Raw genomic sequence first — 24,267 nt, 5'->3', positions numbered from 1 at the left:
CAACCAATGTACATCTTGTAACCTTTAAATATCTAATAAAGCACAACAAAATACAAAATGATGAGGGTGGTAGGAGAAAAGCACACAAACTGTATTACATCATATATATATATATATATATATATATATATATATATATATATATATATATATATATATATATATATATATATATATATATATATATATATATATATATATATAAGAAGGGACATTGGGTTGTGAGAATACATAATATTGGTGTTCTTACATTTTTGCAAAGCCACTAATATGCACAGCGTTTCGGACATGAATTTTACCGTGTCGTGGCATAGTGGTCTAAGGCATTGCTGGGGTACCCAGAGCATAGGTTCTAATCCTCTTCACGGCTCCTACTGATGTCCTCCTCATTATTATTATTATCATCATACACAAGGAAATCATAATAACAAGGTATGTCAATGAGAAAATCGCTGGGGCGAGTGGGGACTCACCCTGCATGTCTTGGCTCAGGGGTCTGTCGTGTGTTTTCTATTCACCAAGACGCTGGTTCGATCCCCCGCCTGGGAACACCCAGTGCACGGGGTTCAAACCCCCATTATGGCTCCTGTGGATGTGTTCATTATTATTATTAAAAGAATTATTCAGAAAATCCTTCATCTCCTCTTCCCTCTCATTGCTCCCTCGCCTCTTCCTCATTAACCTGTTCTTTCTACTTCCCCTCTTTCCATATTTCAAAAGTCTCGCTCTCTCTCTTTATTTTCTCCCCTACTTCCCTCCTTTAATCCTTCATTTACTTTTTTTGTTTCATCTCTCCCTTCCTTGTCCATCTTCACAGATCACTTTTTATGTCGTCTGTGATCTATTTCCACATCTTTTCCTTTGTTACTGCTGTGTTTTTTTCCTTGATGGTGCTGTGTCTTCTTAGTTTTTTCCTTGATGGTGCTGTGTTTTCCCATTTTCTTCCTTGATGGTGCTGTTTTTTCCCATTTTCTTCCTTAATGGTGCTGTGTTTTCCCATTTTCTTGCATACTTGTGTGGTATTTGTTTATGATGTTACGTCCGAGTGGTACTAGTAGTAGTAGTAAAAGTAGGTATTTACTGGTATCAGCAGTAGTAGTGTTCTCTAAGGGGTTGCTCACCACTACTCATTTTAGTCTATGGGCTTGTACACTAGTTCTCATTTAAGTCTAAGGGGTTTGCCCCCCTTTTCTCTAAATGGCGCAGACGGTCGTAGGCGTCAATTACACTACTTGATTACACAATTACACAAACATCATCAAGAGAAGCCTCGTCTCAGCTGGGTGCCCAGCGGAGAGAGAACCTCGCATCCTAGGGGTCCAAAACCCGGATTTCCCCGCACTTCGCCCTGATGGCATCACCATATACCCATGGAAGGAGGGTAGACAGTTGGTGTGGGACTACACATGTGTATCCACCCTGGCTGACACCTATGTACACTTCGGAGCTGATCAAGCAGGTGGGGCGGCCAACCACAGGGAAACAGCAAAATCACTCAAGTACAGGCGACTGGAAGGTCAATACCTCTTTGTTCCCATAGCGTCTGAGACGCATGGCCCCTGGGGCAAGAGTGCCTTGGGATTTCTCAAGGAATTGGGTTCCAAGCTCATTGACGTCACCAGAGACCCAAGGGCTTCCAGTTTTTTATTTCAGCGTCTCAGTGTGGCGATCCAGAGGGGAAATGCTTGCTGCGTCCTCGGTTCCTGTCCAGAAGCGGAGGAGCTTCAAGAGATCCATAACCTTTAGGCATTTGTCTTGTATGTTTTGTAACGTTTAAATACACAATAAAGACAAAAAAAAAAGGGAAGGGGGTGGTAGGAGAAAAGCACACAGAAACTGTATTGGAGGGGACCTACATTCCCTCCAATGCGTTATGTGTGGTTTCCTCTGAGGCTATGGGTCCCCCTTCTTCCAGCCAGAGGTGGTACTCCCTTCCCTATATAAAATAAAAAAATAAAAAAATATATATATACCCTGTATATATTATATATATTATATATATTATATATATATATATATATATATATATATATATATATATATATATATATATATATATATATATATATATATATATATATATATATATATATATATATATATATATATATATATATATATATATATATATATATAAGTCATCAACAACAAAAAAGTCATCACCACTGACACACTTCAAGCTGAACTACTTGCAGAAGCAGGGAAAAAACGAGGAACATATTCATCTACAATCTTAACCCCACGACTCAAAGAAGCAGCGAAACAACTAAAAAATCTGAAAGACGTAACAATAAGAAAAGCCGACAAAACAGCAGCATATGTATTGATTCCTACCCATGAATACATGAACAAAATTAGCGACATCCTAAGTGACGACTCCAAATTTCAACGAATCACGAGGAACCCCGTAGAAGACCTTAAGCGGAAAGTAAACAAAACAATTACAGCAATCAACGCAAAGAAAGGTAGTGTGCATTTCAATAAACTTCAAGGCGACTATGGCTTAGGATATGCCTACGGCAATGTTAAGACGCATAAACCAGGTAACCCACTACGCCCTATAATCAGCCAAATACCAACCCCAACTTATCACCTGGCAAAGAAACTCAATGAACTCCTAACTCCATACACTCCAAGTAAGTTTAGTCTACAATCATCAGCAGATTTCCTAGAATTGATCAAATCTACCCAGCCCGATGGAATCATCGCTTCCCTGGACGTTGAATCCCTTTTTACCAACGTCCCAGTCGACACAACCATAGGAATGATACTGGACAGAGTATACAGAGACGAGAGCACCCCCAAATTAGACATACCTGAGCCACACTTGAAAAGTCTTCTCGAAGCATGTACAAAGGAAGCCCCTTTCATCAGTCCACAAGGAGACATGTATTTACAAATAGACGGAGTAGCAATGGGCTCCCCCTTAGGAGTTTTATTTGCTAATTTTTATATGGGAACCATCGAAGATAGGGTCTTCAGTAGCAGACAAAAACCAACTGTATACTGCCGTTATGTAGATGACATATTCGTAATAGTAAAAGACTCAGATGAACTAATTGACCTAAAAAGACACCTAGAGAGAGAGTCAGTACTCCGATTTACACATGAAAATAGTGAAAATAACAGTCTGCCATTCTTGGATGTACTAATAACAAAAACAGGAACCTCTTTAAGCACCAACGTATATACCAAGCCCACCAACATAGGATTATGCCTGAACGGTAGAAGTGAGTGCCCCCAAAGATACAAAGCCAGTGTTCTCAATGCTTATATTCGTCGAGCGCTTACCCACTGCTCTGAATGGAGCAACGTGAGTAGAGAGTTTGAAAGAGTAACTCAGGTATTGGTGAACAACGGATATAGCAACGCGGAAATAAACGCTGCTATAAGAAGACACTTGGACCGTTGGTATAATTCAGAACCTAGAACAGAAACCACAACACCCCCAATAAAATTATATTACAAATCAACCATGCACAGTGAACATATAAAAGAGGAAAGAATAATGAAAGAAATAATCCGTAAAGGAGTAAAAAGCACTACTCCTAACCAAAACATAAACCTGATAATATTCTACAAAACCAAGAAGACTTCCGAACTCCTTATCAAAAACAGCCCGAAGCCGACGGAGAACCCTCTACAGCAGTCAAGCGTTGTATACATGTACAATTGCCCCCACGAAGGATGTAACCTTCAATGTAAGTACATAGGTATGACGTCGACCAAGCTGACGAGGCGTTTGACATGCCATCTTCAATCTGGTGCCCCTAGGAATCACATGAGACAAGCCCATGACATTACTCTGACAAGAGAAATGTTGAACAAGAATACTTGCATAATAGACAAAACCCAAGATTCAAGAAGATTACAAATTCTTGAGGCAATTCACATAAGAATAGAGCGACCTACCATGAACACCCAAATCACGGAACTATTTACTCTACCCACCATGAGAGTAAGGACAAGACAAGAACATATCGATGCCAACACAGAAGACAATGTCCAACATAACAGGCCAATTACACTGGATTAATCTTTGTGTTTAGATAGGAGATGCCTCGTATGGGCCAATAAGCCTTCTGCAGCCCCTATGTTTATCCCTTATGTATCCCCCCATGTTTTCACCTTCATTGTATTATCACCTGACCTAATGCGGGTATAAAATCAACTAGTATTGTAAGATCTGTTCACTTGAGAATGAACCATGGAGGTTCGAAACGTCGTGCAAATTATACAAATAAGTGTAATACACTCTATAGTAAATCACTTCTTTTCTTCACCTTAAAAGTACGAAAATGAGTTTTGGAGAACTCCTATTTCAATTAAGCCCTGACGCTAAGAAAATAGTTAGAGGGATAGAAGCCCTAAACCAGAAAATAATAAATACAGAATATGCGGTCATATTCAATGAAACACACACACACACACACACACATTATATATATATATATATATATATATATATATATATATATATATATATATATATATATATATATATATATATATATATATATATATATATATATATATATATATATATATATATATATATATATATATATATATATATATATATATATATATATATATATATATATATATATATATATATATATATATATATATATATATATATATATATATATATATATATATATATATATATATATATGTCGTACCTAGTAGCCAGAACGCACTTCTCAGCCTACTATGCAAGGCCCGATTTGCCTAATAAGCCAAGTTTTCATGAATTAATTGTTTTTCGACTACCTAACCTAACCTAACCTAACTTTTTCGGCTACCTAACCTAACCTAATCTATAAAGATAGGTTAGGTAGGGTTGGTTGGGTTCGGTCAAATATCTACGTTAATTTTAACTCCAATAAAGAAAAATTGTCCTCATACATAATGAAAAGGGTAGATTAATCATTTCATAAGAAAAAAATTAGAGAATATATATTAATTCAGGAAAACTTGGCTTATTAGGCAAATCGGGCCTTGAATAGTAGGCCAAAAAGTGCGTTCTGGCTACTAGGTACGACATACATACATACATACATATATATATATATATATATATATATATATATATATATATATATATATATTAGTATATTTTGGTAGCAGTCTTTCCTGTAGACATATATTATTAAATATCACCGAAAAAGTAAGATTAATAATTCTAACACGAATTTTCTCTATCTTTCTTACGTTTCTTTTCACTGTTGATGGTAATTCAAAGATCAATTCTCCAAAATTCACTTTTATTTCTAGTCTGACACGACACTTGAGCGCGTTTCGTAAAACTTATTACATTTTCAAAAACTTTAGTTTACAAACACACAACTGAAACTCAATAGAGCTTGCACATCTTCGAGTTTATATCTACATTTGGGTGAGGTGGATGAGGTGAAAACAAACTTTCAACAATGGGTATTGAATGGGTATTAAATTCAAACACAAGACAGAACACGAAACAATGGGTATTGAATGGAAGTAATTGTAGAAAGCCTATTGGTCCATATTTCTTGATGCTTCTATATTGGAGTCTATCAAGACTCCGCTCCAATATAGAAGCATCAAGAAATATGGACCAATAGGCTTTCTACACTTACTTAGATTTATTAATCTTACTTTTTCGGTCATATTTAATAATAAATGTCTACAGGAAAGACTGCTACCAAAATATACTAATATATATATATGCATGTTTAATGCCCCTAATCTCTCCTCCTAGCTCTTGCCCTTCAGTTCTGGGAGCCACTTAATGGCATGTCTTTACACCTTTTCCAATCTGTTGATTTGCTTCTTTAGATATGGGCACCATACAACTGCTGCATATTTTAGCTTTGGCCTAACAAAAGTAGTGAACAATTTCTTTAGTATTTCGCCATCCATGTACAGTGGCACGTCGATTTACGATTGTCCTGACTTACAATAATTTCGAGTTACAGTGGGGCCTCGACTTACTATGGTAATCCGTTCTCAGAGACAGATCGTAAGTCGAAATATCGTAAGTCGAAGCGATTTTTCCCCATAAGAAATAATGGGAATTGAATTAATCCGTTCCCCACCCTCCAAAATATTAACTTACAAATACATTTTATACTGGATACAATTTTTTTTCTAACTACAATACAGTACATATGTTTATTTTATCTTTATGGAGGACTCTTGATGCGTATGGAAGATGGTGAGGAGGGGAGAGGAGGAGAGGTGTTACTGTTTGGAAGGGGAGTCCCCTTCCATTATAATATCAGGCAGTGAGGACCTCTCTGCGGTACACTCTCTCCTATGTTTTGCCTGCATACCACTAGGACCTGGTTGTGATGCACTGCTTGGTTTGTCTCACTAAAAACCTTTCCAGAGATTTTTGTTTTTCCATACGTTTTAATTTTTGTCTGTAGTGAGGCATCACAGTGTCATTAAAAAGGTTAAGGCAACAGCCTACTGCACCGTTATCTGGGCGAGTCATTTCAGGAAAAGTTTGCAATTCTTCCCATGCTACACACATTTTCTTAATGAGGAAGGGACATTCTGTACTGTCTCCTCCTCCCCTTAAGAAATTTCCTCAGCTGTCTCTTGTTGCTGCTCCTTGTGAAGTTCTTTGGTGGTCAGTTCTTCGCTGTGTTTCTCCACCAGCTCGCAACACACAACACTTGGAACACTATGAATGCCACTTCTTTTTCTAAATTTCTCAAACCATCTCCTGCTCGCCTTAAACTTTTTCGCATTTACATCACTCGTTCTAGGGGTTTTCTTTAGAAGGTCTTCATGCAATTTCCTTGCTTTTTCACAAATGATGGCCTCTGAAACTCTATCACCCGCTAACTCCTTACTGTGTATCCAAATTAATAATAACTGTTCAACATCCTCAAGTGTTTGTGTTCTATGTTTCGTGATTATTGATACGCCTTTTGCCACTTTAGCACTCATAATGTCCTTTTTCTTTGCAAGTATGGTGGATTTTATGTGATTTTTTTGCTTTTTGAACATAAAACTGATATCCATGGCATAATATATCATGCCATGAGTCCCAAGAAAGTTAGTGATAAGGTTCAACATATGAAAACACATGCAGGCGATGAGTCACAATAACGTGGCTAAAGTATGTTGACCAGACCACACACTGGAAGTTGAAGGGACGACGACGTTTTGGTCCGTCCTGGACCATTCTCAAGTCGATTGTGATGAGGAGGTAGAGACAGGCAATAAATAGGCAAGAGAGAGCTGAGGAGGAAAAGCCTCAGCCTCAGCTTTCCTCCTCAGCTCTCTCTTGCCTATTGCCTGATTCTACCTCCTCATCACAATTGACTTGAGAATGGTCCCGGACGGACCGAAACGTCGTCATCTCTTCAACTTCCAGTGTGTGGTCTGGTCAATATGAAAACACATGTGAGGATGACCATAGAGGCAGGTGAGCAAATTTCTTCTGGGAAGGAGGAGACAGTGCAGAATGTCCCTTCCTCAACAATTAAGAAGTTCTGTAGGCTGTGGGAAGAAATGCAAACTTTTGTTGAAACGACTCACTTAGAGCAAGCTGTAGTAGGCCGTTGCCTTAACCTTTTCAATGATACTGTGATGCATCACTACAGACATATGTTAAAACGAAGGGAAGAAACAAGTGTTGCTAAACAAATTTTTAGTGAGACAAACAAGCAGTGAACCACAACCAGGTCCTAGTGGTATGCAGGCAAAACGTAGGAGTGTGTACCCCAGAGAAGTCATCACTGCCTGATGTAATAATTTAAGGGGACTCCCCTTCCAAACAATAACACCTTTCCTCTCCCCTCATCACCATCTTCCATATGCCATCAAGAGTCCTCCAAAAAGGTAAGATAAATATATGTATTGTACTGTAGTTAAGAGAAAAAAAATTGTATTCAGTATAAAATGTATTTTTAGGTTAATATTTTGGGGGAGTGGAACGAATTAATTCAATTCCCTTTATTTCTTATGGGAAAAAATCGCTTCAACTTACGATATTTTGACTTACGAAATGTCTCTGGTAACGGATTACCATTGTAAATCGAGGCCCCAATGTATTTAATCTAAAAGCAATTATGAAGTTAGAAAGAGTGGCATAGGCTCCTCGCACAATGTTCTTTATGTGGTCCTCAGGTGATATTTTTTTTTATCTAGAACCACCCCTAGATCTCTTTCTTTATCAACTGTTTGCTGATGATGCTAAGATATTAAGGAAGATAAGTATTTGCTCCTGCTCCTCATTTTTAGTGAGGAGCAGAGGTGCCATAGGCACAATCAGAAAACACTGTATAAACATCAGAGGTTCACGGTTGTTCAACACCCTCTCAGCAAGCATAAGAAATATTACCGAAACATCCGTGGACATCTTCAAGAGAAAACTAGATCATTTTCTCCAAGGAGTGCAGGACCAACCGGACTGTTGTGGATATGTGGGCATGCGGGCCGCTGCAAGCAACAGCTTGGTGGACCAAACTCTCACAAGACAAGCTTGGCCTCGGGCCGGGCTTGGGGAGTAGAAGAACTCCCAGAACCCCATCAACCAGGTCCCAATCAGGTAAGTAACTTAAGATGATTGTCATACCCTTCAAGAAGACCTGGACAGAATAAGCATATGGAGCACCACTTGGCAAATGGAATTTAATGTAAATAAATGCCATGTTATGGAATGTGGAATAGGAGAACATAGACCCCACACAACCTATAAATTATATGAGAAATCTTTAAAGAAGTCTGATAAAGAAAGATCTGGGTGTGGTTCTAGATAGAAAACTATCACTTGAGGATCACATTAAGAACATTGTGTGAGGGACCTATGCTACACTTTCTAACTTCAGAATTGCTTTTAAATACATGGATGGTGAAATACTAGAGAAATTGTTCACGACTTTTGTTATACCTAAACTGGAATATGCAGCGGTTGTATAGTGCCCATATCTAAAGCAGCACATCAACAAACTGGAAAATGTACAAAGACATGCCACCAAGAGGCTCCCAGAACTGGAGGATAAGAGCTACAAGGAGAGGTTAGAGGCATTAAATATGTCAAAACTAGATGACAGACGAAAAAGAGGTGATATGATCACTACGTACAAAATAGTAACAGGAATTGATAAAATTAATAGGGAAGAATTCCTGAGACTTGGAACTTAAAGAAGCAGAGGTCATAGACGTAAACTAACTAAACACAGATGCCAAAGAAATATAAGACAATTCACTTTCGCAAACAGAGTGGTAGACGGTTGGAACAAGTTAGGGGAGAAGGTGGTGGAGGCCAAGACCGTCAGTAGTTTCAAAGAGTTATATGACAAAAAGTGCTGGGAAGACAGAACACAACGAGCATAGCTCTCATCCTGTAACTACACTTAGGTAATTACACACACGTGCAAAGTTTCTTTCCCCCTGATGCACCTGTTCACCTAGCAGTAAATAGGTACCTGGGAGTTAGATAGCTGCTACGGGCTGCTTCCTGGGGATGTGTGTGTGAGTGTGTTACAGAGAAATATATGTAGTGGATACAATAGAGGAAAATAGATTGGTTAGATAGGCAGAGTCTAAGACCTAATAGCTTGATTCTGCAGGCACAAACAGAAAATACAAATAGTAAATACACACACACACACAATGAATACTACACAAAGATGAAAAGCTGACCTGGCGTTTAAGAGCGATGACCTCATTCTCCATGTGACGCAGCAGTTGTTGGCCGGGGGTGAGAGTCCCAGGGGGACCAGGAGGGCCAGATGATACCATAGCCATCAAGTCCTGAACAAGATGAAAAGAAACACCTGCACACAACTTGCTTCACAAACATCCCATTAGAAAAAAAAAAAAAAATTATTGTTTACATTACAAAGCAAATGATTTCCAAGACTCAGAATTTCAAGTTCTGTGCTCAACTTAGCTCAACTCAACTTAGAACCTCAAGTGTTCCATGTCTTCCTCAAATGTTTTCTGACTTACTGCTGCGTCTAGTACAACTGTTTTGAACATAAATCTTTAAAACAACTGAAGAACTCTAAATGCTGCTTTTCACATATTAAAAACAAATTATTACTTCATACTTGCAAAAGATACGAAAACGTGTAAGAGAATGCCATAAAAATTTTTGTTAAGCCACAAAAAGCAGTACTGTACTTGACAAATAGCTAGATGGGGACCAGGCAAATAAAGTATTGTAGCAACATCTGTCAGTGCACTTGCTACGTGTACCAAAATATTAGTTTATGTCCAGCCACCAGACACAGTTTTGTTATTTAAGTTCATTATTACCAAGTAATACATTATTGTACAATGTATATTATGGATTGCATATTTAACAAAATGTTGGATTACATATTAGGGCATGGCTATACCAAAGGAAACAAAGAGTAGTATAATTGGGGTTAAGTCAGACTGGGAAAATGTTGTAAGTGGAGTGCCTCAAGACTCTGTCCTGGGACTTCTGTTATTCATAATATATATAAATGATCTAGATTCAGGTTTGAGCAGCAATATTTGCAAATTTGCCGAAGATACAAAAATCAGGAGGGAAATAAACATGGAAAAAGACTCGCTATCACTTCAGGACGATCTAAATAGGGTTTTGAAATGGTCAAAAGATCGGCAGATGCAGTTTAATGCTAACAAATGTAAGGTTTTGAGACTAGGTAATGATGATATAGTTAAAGATATGAGCTACATGGAGTTGAGATTGCTAAGTCGGATTGCAAAGGGGACCTGGGGGCTATGATTAGTAAGAATTTAAAACCAAAAATCAATGCATGAATGTTTGTAATAAGGCAAATAGGACACTGGGATTTATTAATCGAAGCATTACTAATAAGACACCTGGTGTTGTTCTTCAGCTATATCTTGCTCTGGTTAGGCCTTATTTAGATTATGCAGTTCAGTTTTGGTCACATATTATAGAATGGATATAAATTCACTAGAACATGTCCACTGTAGGATGTCAAAGTTAATCCCCAAATTAGAAATCTGTCATATGAAGAAAAATTGACAAAGCTTAAACTACATTCTCTAGAAAGGCAAACAATTAGGGGTGACTTGATAGAGGTGAACAAGTGGATGAATGGTCATAACAAAGGGGATATTAATAGGGTGTTAAAAGTATCAACACAAAACAGAACACGAAACAATGGGTATAAACTGGATAAGTTTAGATTTAGGAAAGAACAGGGTAAATACTGGTTCGGTAACAGGGTTGTTGATTTGTTGAGCCAATTACCGCGTAGCGTAATAGAAGTAGGATCCATTGATTGTTTCAAGCATAGGTTAGACATATATACAGTGGAACCTCTATTAACGAGTTTTTCCAGTAACGAGCAAGTCACTCGCAGCAAATTTGTCTCTATTGACGAGCTCGCCTCTATTAACGAGTGAAACCACATGGCGCTTCCTAGCGTCTCGCGGGTTCTCGCAAATTCTTGGACGCTTTCAACGCCAGTGTTGTTGTTGTATCTCACACGACAAGCATCCCTCTGGATTTATTTGAGCTTTTCTTTGGGTTTTTAGTGGTTTTGCGACTACAATTTGTAACACACGATGTCTCCAAAGAAGCTGCTTGCTAAAGATAGTGTTGTCAAGAGGAAGAAAGACACAATTACTGTGGATTTAAAGAAGGAAATTATAGCAAAGCATGAGTGTGGTGTCTGTGTGATTGATCTCACAAGGAAGTATGGCAGGTCCTCATCAACAATTTACACCATTAGTAAAGGAATGAGGAGGTAAGGGAGGATGCTGCCTCTTCCACTGAGATCAGGGAAGTGTTTGGAATGTTTGAAAAGGTGAACGCATTCTTGGAAAAGCTGCCCTGATAAAGCAGTGACAACCCGGTGTGTGAAAATGTTTAATTAATTTATCACTTTGTGATAACACTTTATGAAAGTGTTATCACTTTCGCAGGTATATGTCGCTTGAACGTAACACACTTTTTTTCTCTTGAATGCACCCAAACACCGCGCTCAAGCGTCATTTGAGCAAATATTTCTATAAAATCCAATTCTTATCCGATCGACTTGGGGATTGTATACATGTTTGCCATGAAATTTCCGTTTTCTTTAATAACCACATTGCCTATTTGAGAAAACGGCATTGTATTGTATCTTCGTGGTAAGACTATTATATTGTTGACAACGAGTGTAATCAACGTAGTTTTTTATTTGGTGCTGGTCTAACGCATCCTTGTGTGACATTTGAAATGAAATTTGGGTGAAATTCCCAATTAGAGAGAGTCCGCCTGACTCAGAGGTGGATTCTCCTTCCACACCATAACCCCTCTCATCCTTCCCACGTCCCCATCGTCTCCCTCAAGCCAGCAACTACTCTTCATAAGGTAAAGTAACTATTAAAACACTACAACAAAACATTTATATTTACATGTGCAATATTATATTTACATAAAAAAAGTCATACAAGTATGGATGTTTTTGGGAGTGGAACGGATTAAATTTATTTCCTTTATTTTAAATGGGGAAATTTGTTTCCAAAGACGAGTTTTCCAGGTAACGAGCTCAGTGCCAGAACGGATTAAACTCGTTAATAGAGGTTCCACTGTATATGGATGAGATTGGGTGGATATAAATAGGAGCTGCCTCATATGAGCCAATAGGCCTTTTGTAGTTACCTTCATTCTTATATTCTTATATTTATCAAAATGCTATTTCAAAAAATGTGCTTTGGATTGCAACCCTTAAATTTTGTTTACTTTTTATATGTTACTTTAACCCATAAACTGTGCATGGCGTATATAAACGCCATGAGTAACATGTCCCACGGTGCGCATGGCTTATATATATGCCATAGGGTGCCAGGCATGATTCAAATGGCCCACGGCTACACAGGGTTCACATCAGCTTCCTCAGGGCTCTTGTAAACAGATGCTATGTTTAAAAAAAATAGCAGGCAATATTCTCTGGTGTGAGAGCCACAGTACTGTTGGAGCAACCAAGGCTGGCGCATGCAGCATGAGCTAACATCATTGCTGTTCAGCTTGTGACCACAGCATCGCCGAAAAATGTCAAAATAAATATGTAACTGCTATTATTTAGCAATGACAATATTACAGATGACCCCTGACTGTGATAAAAATTACCAGGATTGTGATAATAGCAGGATTGTTGTGATAATTAGTGTTGTAATTACCTAAGTGTAAGGTAATTACAACACTGTGGTCACAAGCTGAACAGCAATGATGTGTGGGAGTGTGGGAGTGTGTAATGCTGAGGGAGGGAGGGTGGGAGATTACTGTGTGGCCACCTGTTATTGTATGCATTCACCATACCAGCTCAGCGGTTCTCTTATGGTGAACACAAATGTAGATACTTATATATAATGTGCGTATTAATGTAATAACAGCAAACGGATTATGTTGGGAGGAACCATTTGGGTGACGGAGGTGGCATCGTCTGCATGACTTGTCTAGCTGTGTAGAGGGTGGCCACTATGCACCCTACAAGCTTAGGTGTACAGTTTCGGTGCATACATCATGTAGATACTTATATATAATGTGTGTATATAGTGAAATAACAGCCCAAACAGTATTGTTGGGGGAGAAATTTTAGTGTGCCTGACCTTGAATGAGTGAGGGAGGCAGCCGCCAGCTGACTGTGTGTGTAGCGACGTATCTTAGTGCCTGAACTAACTTTATCAGCTTAGTTGTACAGTTGTGGTGAACAAAACATGTAGATACTTATATATAATGTGTGTATATAGTGTAATAACAGCAAAACTATTTGTTTATTGTTTTATGAATGTAATAATTTAACTGCCAATATGAACACCATACTTTTGAGTATAGCGATGATTCACACATTTTATTACATAAATCTATCACACTACACACTATTGAATACTGTAATATTACTGCAAAAAACTAAGAAAAAATAAATCAGAGACATCGAAATAATTACGTAATAATATCTTTGTGGCAACTACCACAAGACAGCTCGGGTGACGCTGACCGCCTCTGACAACCGCTCTGTCAACGCCCACATTTTGCCAGACTTCCTCGGCCTATTGCGGCCAAAATATGTCGCCTACGAATTTTTTTTTATTTTTTCCCGTGCTCAGGGAACACTAACATTTTTAGAAGACGAAAAAAATTTTTTTTTTTTTTTCTTGAACACACGGGTGTAAATCTCCTCAGGACCCCTTAGCAGCTTAAGGATTAATGTTAGATATTTTTTACTTAACACTATTGCACTCTTTGAAATGCTCCCAGGAATCAAAAATTTTTCTCCCAAGTCCGAGCGTGAAACATGCGCGTGCGCCAATATTTAAAGTACAGTATTTGAAAAAGATTCAATTTTAGCCGATCAACTTCGGGATGGTTTCAAAATGACCGCCTTTTGATTGCGCACAATTTGTTACCAAAATGAAAGATGTAACACGAAAATTGATGGCAGAACACTGGAAAGTTTATAAATACTTTTTGGTCCAAATTTTAAAATATTTGTTAAAATTCTATTTATTGTGCTATCATTATGGGACTAGTTTTAAAATGTACGCCTTTAGATTGCAAACAATTTGATATCAAAATGAAAGATGTAACAAAAATTTTTATGTCAGAACACTGGAAAGATATAAATAATTTTGTGATGATGAGTGTCCAAAATTTAAAATATTTGTTAAAATTACATTTATTGCTCTATTATTATAGGACTAGTTTTAAAGTACGAGCCTTTATATTGCGAACAATTTGATACCAAAATAAAAGACGTAACACGAAAATTTGTTGTATCAACCTGAACAAGTATACACATAAATCTTGCACCTTGCATCTACATAAGGAGATGTAACGAGAAACATCATTGGCAACTCAAATAGAGGAGGCTAATAAAGAACTAGAAAAGTATAAAAAAGAAATAAAAGAGACATATGCGCAAGTTGTAAAAGAGAAAGAGGCAATTAAGGAACTGTGTTTGGAGGTCAAAACCAGAAATGACAAACAAGAAGCGAATCTTAGGCAAGCAATTAGGAAAGAACTGGTTACCAACAGTAAACTGGTACAAAACACTGTAGATAGAAGTAAGTCCATAATAATTTTTGGATGTTTAGAGAAGGAAATTTCATCTAAGGTGGACCAAGCAGCAGAAGAGATGAAAATCATAGAAAAAATAGTAGGATTAGGAGAAGGCCTAAATTCAAAGGAGCATGTCAGTGATTTTAAGAGGATAGGAAAATATAAAAAAACAAGAACCGCCCCTTAAGGGTGACGTTTAATAGAGTAAAGTATATGTCAGAAGTGCTTTGGAATGCCAGAAAATTGCAATATGACGAAGATGGCAAACTGTGGTCAATAAGACAAGACCTCTCAAAGGAGGACAGAGAAAAGCTAAAAATGAACCTCACTGAAGCGAAACGTCTAAATGGGGATAAAAATGAAGAAGAAAGAAATTCTTTTTTCTCCAGTCCCTGACACCCTACAAAGTGTCGGACTGGAAAACTTGTGAAATGGTACAAAAAGACAAAACAAAATCATTAAAGGAAAGGGGTGTAAAGCACAAAGGGAAGGGGAACATGTTCCTGAAAATAGTATACACCAACATAGATGGAGTGAGATCGAAAATATTGGAGTTGAAGGATATAATTAAGTTCAAAGTCCCAGATATTGTCGCATTAACAGAGACGAAACTTAAAGAAAATATTTTATATGAAGTTGTATTTCCAAGGGGCTACTCAGTTTGGAGACGTGACAGGAAAACTAGGAAGGGAGGAGGAATAGCTGTGCTGGTGAAAGAACACTTGAAGGTTAGAAAGTTAATAATTGAAAACCCTCGAGATATTGACATAATGGCATTGCAGATCTGGAATCAAGATGATAAGCTGATAATTTTAAATGCCAACAGCCCACCAGCAAGCAACACATGGACAAAGGAAGAACTGGATGACAAACGAGAGGGTCTCATAATGGTCATGAGAGATTAAGGTAAGAGCTGACAAAGATAAATCCTGATTGTTGGTACTGGGGAACTTCAACTTTAAGGCAATAGACTAGGCCTCAGAATAGACTGGGAGGCCTATGAGGCAAGAACAGAGGACATTTGGACAGGCAGATTTGTAAACCTCATCTTGGAGACATTCATGTATCAACACGTCAAGTAGGCCACAAGAATGAGGGAAGGGGATGTTCCGTCAATATTCGATCTAATATTCACCAGGAAAGAAGAAGAGGTATTTGACATCCAGTACCTTCCTCCCTTGGGAAAGAGTGATCACGTCCTCTTGGATATTAAATACGCTTTGCGATATAATCTAGTAGAGAATGGGGACATTGAAACAGTTGTTAAACTCTATTTCAAGAGAGGACGCTATGGGGAACTTAGAAATTTTTTTCACGGGTATAATTGGACAGACTTGTTGCTAGGTAAGGAAGTAAATTCGATGTATGCCATATTTTGCAAAATATACGATGAAGGCACACAAACATTCATACCAAAACAGACATGCAGACCAGGGAAACAGGACTGGTTCAACAGAAATTGCAAGAGGGCCAGAGATCAAAAGACACAGGCATGGAATCATAATAGGAAGAGGCCAAACCTTCAAACATACCAGCGATACAAAGATGCGAGAAACAACTACACGTCAGTAAGGAGAGAGGCAGAAAGGAATTTTGAGAACGGTATATAAGACAAATGTAAATCAGATTCAGGCCTTTTCTATAAATTCATTAAAAGCAAGCTGCAGGTAAAGGATAATATACAGAGGTTGAAAATAGGGGATAGATACATGGAAAATGAAAAGGAAATGTGTGAAACATTAAACGAAATGTTCCAAAGTGTGTTTGTACAAAATGAGATCTTCAAGGAACCAGACACAATAAGAATTCCAGAAAACAACATAGAGCACATAGAGGTGTCTTGAGACGAAGTGAAACAAATGCTCTTGGAGCAAGTAAGAACAAAGCAGCTGGCCCAGATGGAGTTTCACCATGGGTTCTGAGAGAACGTGCAGTTGAGCTTAGCATACCACTTCGGCTGATTTGTCAGACATCCCTGTGTACAAGAGTTGTAGCAGATGTGTGGAAACAGGCTAACATAGTTCCAATCTACAACAGTGGCAGCAGGGAAGACCCCTTCAATTATAGACCTGTATCATTGACTAGTGTAATAGCCAAAATATTGGAAAAATAAAAACTAAATGGGTAGAAATAAAAAAGGAGAGAAATATTATAATATCAGACAGATAGTATGGTTTTCGATCTGGAAGATCCTGTGTATCGAATTTACTGAGTTTCTATGATAGAGCCATCGAGGTTTTACAGGAAAGAGATGGTTGGGTTGACTGCATCTATCTGGACCTAAAAAAGGCTTTTGACAGAGTTCCACATAAGAGGTTGTTCTGGAAACTGGAAAATATTGGAGGGGTGACAGGTACGCTTCTAACATGGATGACAAATTTTTCTGACTGACAGAAAAATGAGGGCAGTAATCAGAGGCAATGTATCGGACTGAAATGTCACAAGTGGAGTACCACAGGGTTCAGTTCTTGCACCGGTGACGTTCATTGTCTACATAAATGATCTACCAGTTGGTATACAGAATTATATGAACATGTTTGCTGATGATGCTAAGATAATAGGAAGGATAAGAAACTTATATGATTGTCATGCCCTTCAAGATGACCTCGACAAAATAAATATATGGAGTAACACTTGACAAATGGAATTTAATGTGAATAAATGCCATGATATGGAATGTGGAATAGGTGAACATAGACCCAAACAACCTATAAATTATGTGAGAAATCCTTAAAGAATTCTGATAAAGAAAGAGATCTAGGGGTAGTTCTAGATAAAAAGTTCTAGATCTCCTGAGGACCACATAAAGAACGTTGTGCGAGGAGCCTATGCCACGCTTTCTAACTTCAGAATTGCTTTTAAATACATGAATGGCAAAATACTAAATTAATTGTTTAAGACTTTTGTTAGGCCAAAGCTAGAATATGCAGCGGTTGTGGGGTACCCATATCTTAAGAAGCACATCAACAAACTGGAAAAGATGCAAAGACATGCCACTAAGTGGCTCCCAGAACTGAAGGACAAGAGCTACGAGGAGAGGTTAGAGGCATTAAACATGCCAAAACGAGCAAATAGAAGAGAGGCAATATGATCACTATGTACAAAATAGTAAGAAGAATCAATAAAATTGATAGGGAAGAATTCCTGAAACTTGTAACTTTAAGAACAAAAGGTCATAGATTTAAACTAACTAAACAAAGCTGCAGAAGAAATATAAGAAAATTCACTTTCGCAAACATAGTGGTAGACGGTTGGAACAAGTTAGGTGAGAAGGTGGTGGAGGCCAAAACTATCAGTAATTTCAAAGTTACATGACAAAGAGTGCGGGGAAGATGGGACATCATGAGCATAGCTCTCATCCTGTAACTACACTTAGGTAATTACACATTTTCTTATGAAGATGCACATATTCATCTTATGAACACACATACAATTTTCTTATGAAGACATACACATGCAGCTCCAGTCTGGAGTCGATACCTAGTTGAACACAAGACAAAGTTAGAGAAGATTCAGAGGTATGCTACCAGACTAGTCCCAGAGCCGAGAGGTATGAGTTACGAGGAAAGGTTACGGAATATAAACCTTATGTCCCTGGAAGACAGAAGAGCTTCTGTCTTCCCGAAGAAGACAGACAGGGGAGACATGATCACCACCTATAAAATTCTCAGAGGATATGGCAAGGTGGACAGAGACACACTGTTTAGCATGGGTTGAACACGAACAAGGGGACATGGGTTAATCTTAGTACTCAAATGAGCCACAGAGACATTAGAAAGAATTTTTCAGTGACAGGGTAATTAACAAGTGGAATGCCCTAGGCAGAGATGTCGTAGAGACTGACTCCATACAACATTAAATGTAGACCTAATAGGGCTTATATCTACATTTGAAAATTGCAGACCAGTTGGTTGAGAGGTGGGACCAACGAGCCAGGCCCCCACCTCGACCAGTCCTACTGAAAAGCATCTACTGCGACTGCCATATAGTCGGGGAAGGGCGCCACATAGATGGGAAGATGCTTCGACCACGCCAATGCGAAGAGGTCCTCTTCCAAAGTCCCAAATGTCCGGCAGAGCCAACTGAACGAGTCGGCATAAACTGTCCATTCTATGGACAAGGGGAATGAACTGCAACAGGCTGTCTGCCAGGAGGTTGGACACGCCCCTGATATGAACCGCATGGAAAGGTAAACTCTGAGAACTCAGCGGAAGAGCCACTCGAAGCGACCAGCCCCAAAGAGCCAAGGCGCGCAGAACCCCCAGCGGTTCAGACCATGAACCACCGGAGTGCAGTCCAAATGGAGCTGGATCGTAGAGCCCCGAGTGAGCCGAATCCAATGCAGCGCAAGCCACACTACAACAAATTCCTGTACCGTATTGTGAGCCCGACAGAAGGACAGAGCCTACCGCCTGGTGATCACTCATTATCAAACCCCAGCTGAGAGAGGAGGCATCCATAAACACATTGAGGCGGGGCACCAAACCCCGAAAAGCTCGAAGATGAAGCCGGGGACGCACCAGCCAACACAAGACCTTCGGGAGACGAACCCAGCAATCATGGGAGTGGTGGAAGAGACAATCCGAAAGGAACCAGAACAGACACCGCAACCAAACCAGAACCAGCAGGTAAACGAGCACAGCGAAGTTCAGACTTCCGTACAGCTGCTCAAGCAACCTCTAAGTAACCCAGGACCCCCTCAGAAACAGATGACGGCAAGACTGCAGCCAGAGCAACGTCGTGAAGGAGAGACAAGGATGCTGTCCGGGAATCCTAGATAAGACCCAGCCATGACTGAACTTGAGATGGAACCAGATGGGACTTCCTACAATTCACCAGGAACCCGAACCTGGTAAGCTGGGAAAGAACCATACCCCTGGCGAGCAGACAAGCGGACATGCCAGGAGCAAAGACCAACCAGTCGTCAAGGTAGGCCAAAACCCAAAGACCTAGGAGATGCAGACGGGCCACCAAGACCCGAGTAGGATGCGTAAAAATGCGAGGTGTCAGATTCAGCCCAAAAGGAAGCCGACTAAAGCGGTAAGACTGATGCTCCACACAAAACTTAACCAGTCGCTAAATTCCGGATGTATAGAGACGTGTCAATATACGCCCCAGAGGCCCAGATACACCATCCAAGAGAAGCTGGATCTGAGACAGAGTTGTCATCTGAAAAGAGGGGCAACGGAATCCAGGGGGTTCAGATGGGACAAGTCCAGAATGAACCGCTGAACTGCACAGTCCCATACTGGCACTGGAAACAAGTGGGAAACTCATTTGAGGGATGAGGTTAGTTCGACTACACCCAGTACACCCACTCCAAGATGACCCGACGAAGCGAAGGGGAAGAAGCTTGCCCCACCAGTCCTAACCCCACGTAGGAGGAGCCACCTAATGCCACCGCAGGTCATACGACACGACCCAAAAAGCTTATGAATTGCGGGACCAAGCGTTGGCAAACAGCACCAGCCTCCCTCCCATCGCCCTGTCAATGGGGTGACGAGGCAAATGGCCGGCACCCCCTCTGAGAAGCTAACCCCTGACTCCAGAGAAAGCACCGGCACAGAAGGTGGCATCAAAGGACTACCTCGACCTGCAGGATGATAGTTTATCATCCTGATTGCAGATCTCTAGTGCTATTATGTCAACTTCTCGTGGATTGGCAATCTAGGCCAACTTTTTCTCATCCAATTTTTTACTTCCCTTGGCACATTCGTGTTATCTCACCTATTTTTCCAAAGCACAACACCTTTATGTTCCTTGGGACACCACTCACTATCATCAACCTCTACTACAGTACTTAGGAATTGTGAAATATCCTGGAGCTCCACTTATGCAGGTGTTGATACTAGGGGGTGTCATCTTTTGAATGTGTATAATTACCAAAGTGTAGTCACAGGATGAGAGCTACGCTCGTGGTGTCCCGTCTTCCCTGCACTCTTCGTCATACAACGCTTTGAAACTACTGACGGTCTTGGCCCTCCACCACCTTCTCACCCAACTTGTTCCAACTGTCCACCACCCTGTTTGAGAAAGTGAATTTTCTTATATTTCTTCGGCATCTGTGTTTAGCTAGTTTAAATTTATGACCTCTTGTTCTTGAAGTTCCAGGTCTCAGGAAATCTTCCCTATCAATTTTATCAATTCCTGTTACTATTTTGTACGTAGTGATCATATCACCTCTTTTTCGTCTGTCTTCTAGTTTTGGCATATTTAATGCCTCTAACCTCTCCTCAAAGCTCTTGCCCTTCAGTTCTGGGAGCCACTTAGTGGCATGTCTTTGCACCTTTTCCAGTTTGTTGATGTGCTTCTTAAGATATGGGTACCCCACAACCGCTGCATATTCTAGCTTTGGCCTAACAAAAGTCGTGAACAATTTCTTTAGTATATCGCCATCCATATATTTAAAAGCAATTCTGAAGTTACAAAGTGTGGCATAGGCTCCTCGCACAACGTTCTTTATGTGGTCCTCAGGTGATAGTTTTCTATCTAGAACCACCCCTAGATCTCTTTCTTTATCAGAATTCTTTAAAGATTTCTCACATAATTTATAGGTTGCGTGGGGTCTATGGTTTATTACACATTCCATAACATGGGATTTATTAACATTAAATTCCATTTGCCAAGTGGTGCTCCATATACTTATTTTGTCCAGGTCATCTTGAAGGGCATGACAATCATCTAAGTTTCTCATCCTTCCTATTATCTTAGCATCATCATCAAACATGTTCATATAATTCTGTATACCAACTGGTAGATCATTTATGTTGACAATAAACATCACTGGTGCAAGAACTGAATCCTGTGGTACCCCACTTGTGACATTTTTCCAGTCCAATATATTGCCTCTGATTACTGCCCTCATTTTTCTATCAGTCAGGAAATTTTTCATCCATGTTAGAAGCTTACCTGTCACCCCTCCAATATTTGCCAGTTTCCAGATCAACCTCTTATGTGGAACTTTGTCGAAAGCCTTTTTTGGGTCCAGATAGATGTAGTCAACCCAACCATCTCTTTCCTGTAAAATCTCTGTGGCTCGATCATTGAAACTGAGTAAATTCGATACACAGGATCTTCTGGATCGAAAACCATACTGTCTGTCTGATATTATATCATTTCTCTCCAGGTGTTCTACCCATTTAGTTTTGATTAGTTTTTCCAATACTTTCACTATTACACTAGTCAATGATACAGGTCTATAATTGAGGGGGTCTTCCCTGCTGCCACTTTTGTAGATTGGAACTATGTTAGCCCGTTTCCACACGTCTGCTACGACTCCTGTACACAGGGATGCCTGAAAGATCAGGTGAAGTGGAATGCTGAGCACAGATGCACATTCTCTCAGAACCCATGGTGAAACTCCATCTGGGCCAACTGCTTTATTCTTACTTAGCTCCTTTAGCATATTTTCCAGTTCACCTCTAGACACCTCTATACGCTCTATGTTGTTCTGTGGAATTCTAATTGTGTCTGGTTCTCTGAAGATCTCATTTTGTACAAAGACACTTTGGAACTTTTTGTTTAATGTTTCACACATTTCCTTTTAATTTTCCGTGTATCTGTCCCCCATTTTTAACCTCTGAATATTATCCTTTACCTGCATCTTACTTTTAATGAATTTATAGAAAAGGCCTGGATCTGATTTACATTTGTCTACTATACCGTTCTCAAAGTTCCTCTCTGCCTCTCTCCTTACTGACGTGTAGTTGTTTCTTGCATCTTTGTATCACTGGTATGTTTGGGGGTTTGGCCTCTTTCTATAATGATTCCATGCTTTTGTCTTTTGATCTCTGGCCCTCTCGCAATTTCTGTTGAACCAACCCTGTTTCCCAGGTCTGCATGTCTGTTTTTGTATGAATGTTTGTGTGCCTTTATCATATATTGTGCAAAATTTGGCATACATCTCATTTACTTTCTTGCCTAGCAACAAGTCTGTTGTTGTTGCTTTCTTGCCTAGCAACAAGTCTGTCCAATTATACCCAAGAAAAAAATTTCTAAGTTCCCCATAGCGTCCTCTCTTGAAATCGAGTTTAACAACTGTTTCACTGTCTCCATTCTCTACTAGATTATATTGCATAGCATATTAAATGTCCAAGAGGACGTGATCACTCTTTCCCAAGGGAGGAAGGTACTGGATGTCAAATACCTTCTCTTCTTTCCTAGTGAATACTTGATCCAGTACTGACGGAACATCCCCTTTCTTCATTCTTGTGGCCTGCTTGACGTGTTGATACGTAAATGTCTCCAAGATGAGGTTTACAAATCTGCCTGTCCAAACGTCCTCTGTTCTTGCCTCGTAGGCCTCCCAGTCTATTGCCTTAAAGTTAAAGTACCCCAATACCAACAATCGGGATTTATATTTGTCAGCTCTTACCATAATCACACACACACACACACAAAGCGTGTGTGTGTAATTACCTAAGTGTAATTACCTAAGTGTAGTTACAGGATGAGAGCTACGCTCGTGGTGTCCCGTCTTCCCAGCACTCTTTGTCATATAACGCTTTGAAACTACTGACGGTCTTGGCCTCCACCACCTTCTCACTTAACTTGTTCCAACCGTCTACCACTCTATTTGCGAAGGTGAATTTTCTTATATTTCTTCGGCATCTGTGTTTAGCTAGTTTAAATCTATGACCTCTTGTTCTTGAAGTTCCAGGTCTCAGGAAGTCTTCCCTGTCGATTTTGTCAATTCCTGTTACTATTTTGTATGTAGTGATCATATCACCTCTTTTTCTTCTGTCTTCTAGTTTTGGCATATTTAATGCTTCTAACCTCTCCTCGTAGCTCTTGCCCTTCAGTTCTGGGAGCCACTTAGTAGCATGTCTTTGCACCTTTTCCAGTTTGTTGATGTGCTTCTTAAGATATGGGCACCACACAACAGCTGCATATTCTAGCTTTGGCCTAACAAAAGTCATGAACAATTTCTTTAGTATATCGCCATCCATGTATTTAAATGCAATTCTGAAGTTAGAAAGCATAGCATAGGCTCCTTGCACAATATTCTTTATGTGGTCCTCAGGTGATAGTTTTCTATCTAGAACCACTCCTAGATCTCTTTCTTTATCAGAATTCTTTAAAGATTTCTCACTGTGTGTGTGTGTTTGCGTGTGTAATTACCTGAGTGTAATTACACCTGAGTGTAATTACAGGATGAGAGCTATGCTTGTGGTGTCCCGTCTTCCCAGCACTCTTTTGTCAAATAATGCTTTGAAATTACTGACGATTTTGGCCTCCAACACCCTCCCACCTAA

The 24,267-nt window shown here is 39.5% G+C and overlaps 1 protein-coding gene across 6 annotated transcripts in view; it reads right to left on the bottom strand.

Moving 5' to 3' along the window:
* Positions 1-24,267, bottom strand: part of LOC138369274 (REST corepressor 1-like) — a 164,766-nt gene that overhangs the window by 24,167 nt on the left and 116,332 nt on the right. For 4 of the 6 annotated variants that reach the window (XM_069332282.1, XM_069332283.1, XM_069332284.1 and 1 more), the window contains one exon: positions 9,646-9,756. The exons of the other annotated variants lie outside the window; for them this stretch is intronic. In XM_069332282.1, the coding sequence (XP_069188383.1) occupies positions 9,646-9,756 (111 nt within the window). The remainder of the gene's footprint in view (positions 1-9,645; positions 9,757-24,267) is intronic. 6 annotated transcript variants of the gene reach the window in all.

This window comes from Procambarus clarkii, chromosome 27, assembly GCF_040958095.1.
Source record: "Procambarus clarkii isolate CNS0578487 chromosome 27, FALCON_Pclarkii_2.0, whole genome shotgun sequence".
NCBI classification, from domain to species: domain Eukaryota; kingdom Metazoa; phylum Arthropoda; class Malacostraca; order Decapoda; family Cambaridae; genus Procambarus; species Procambarus clarkii.
Note: the sequence above shows the minus strand (reverse complement) of the source record. Positions and strands in the feature narration are given on the sequence as shown.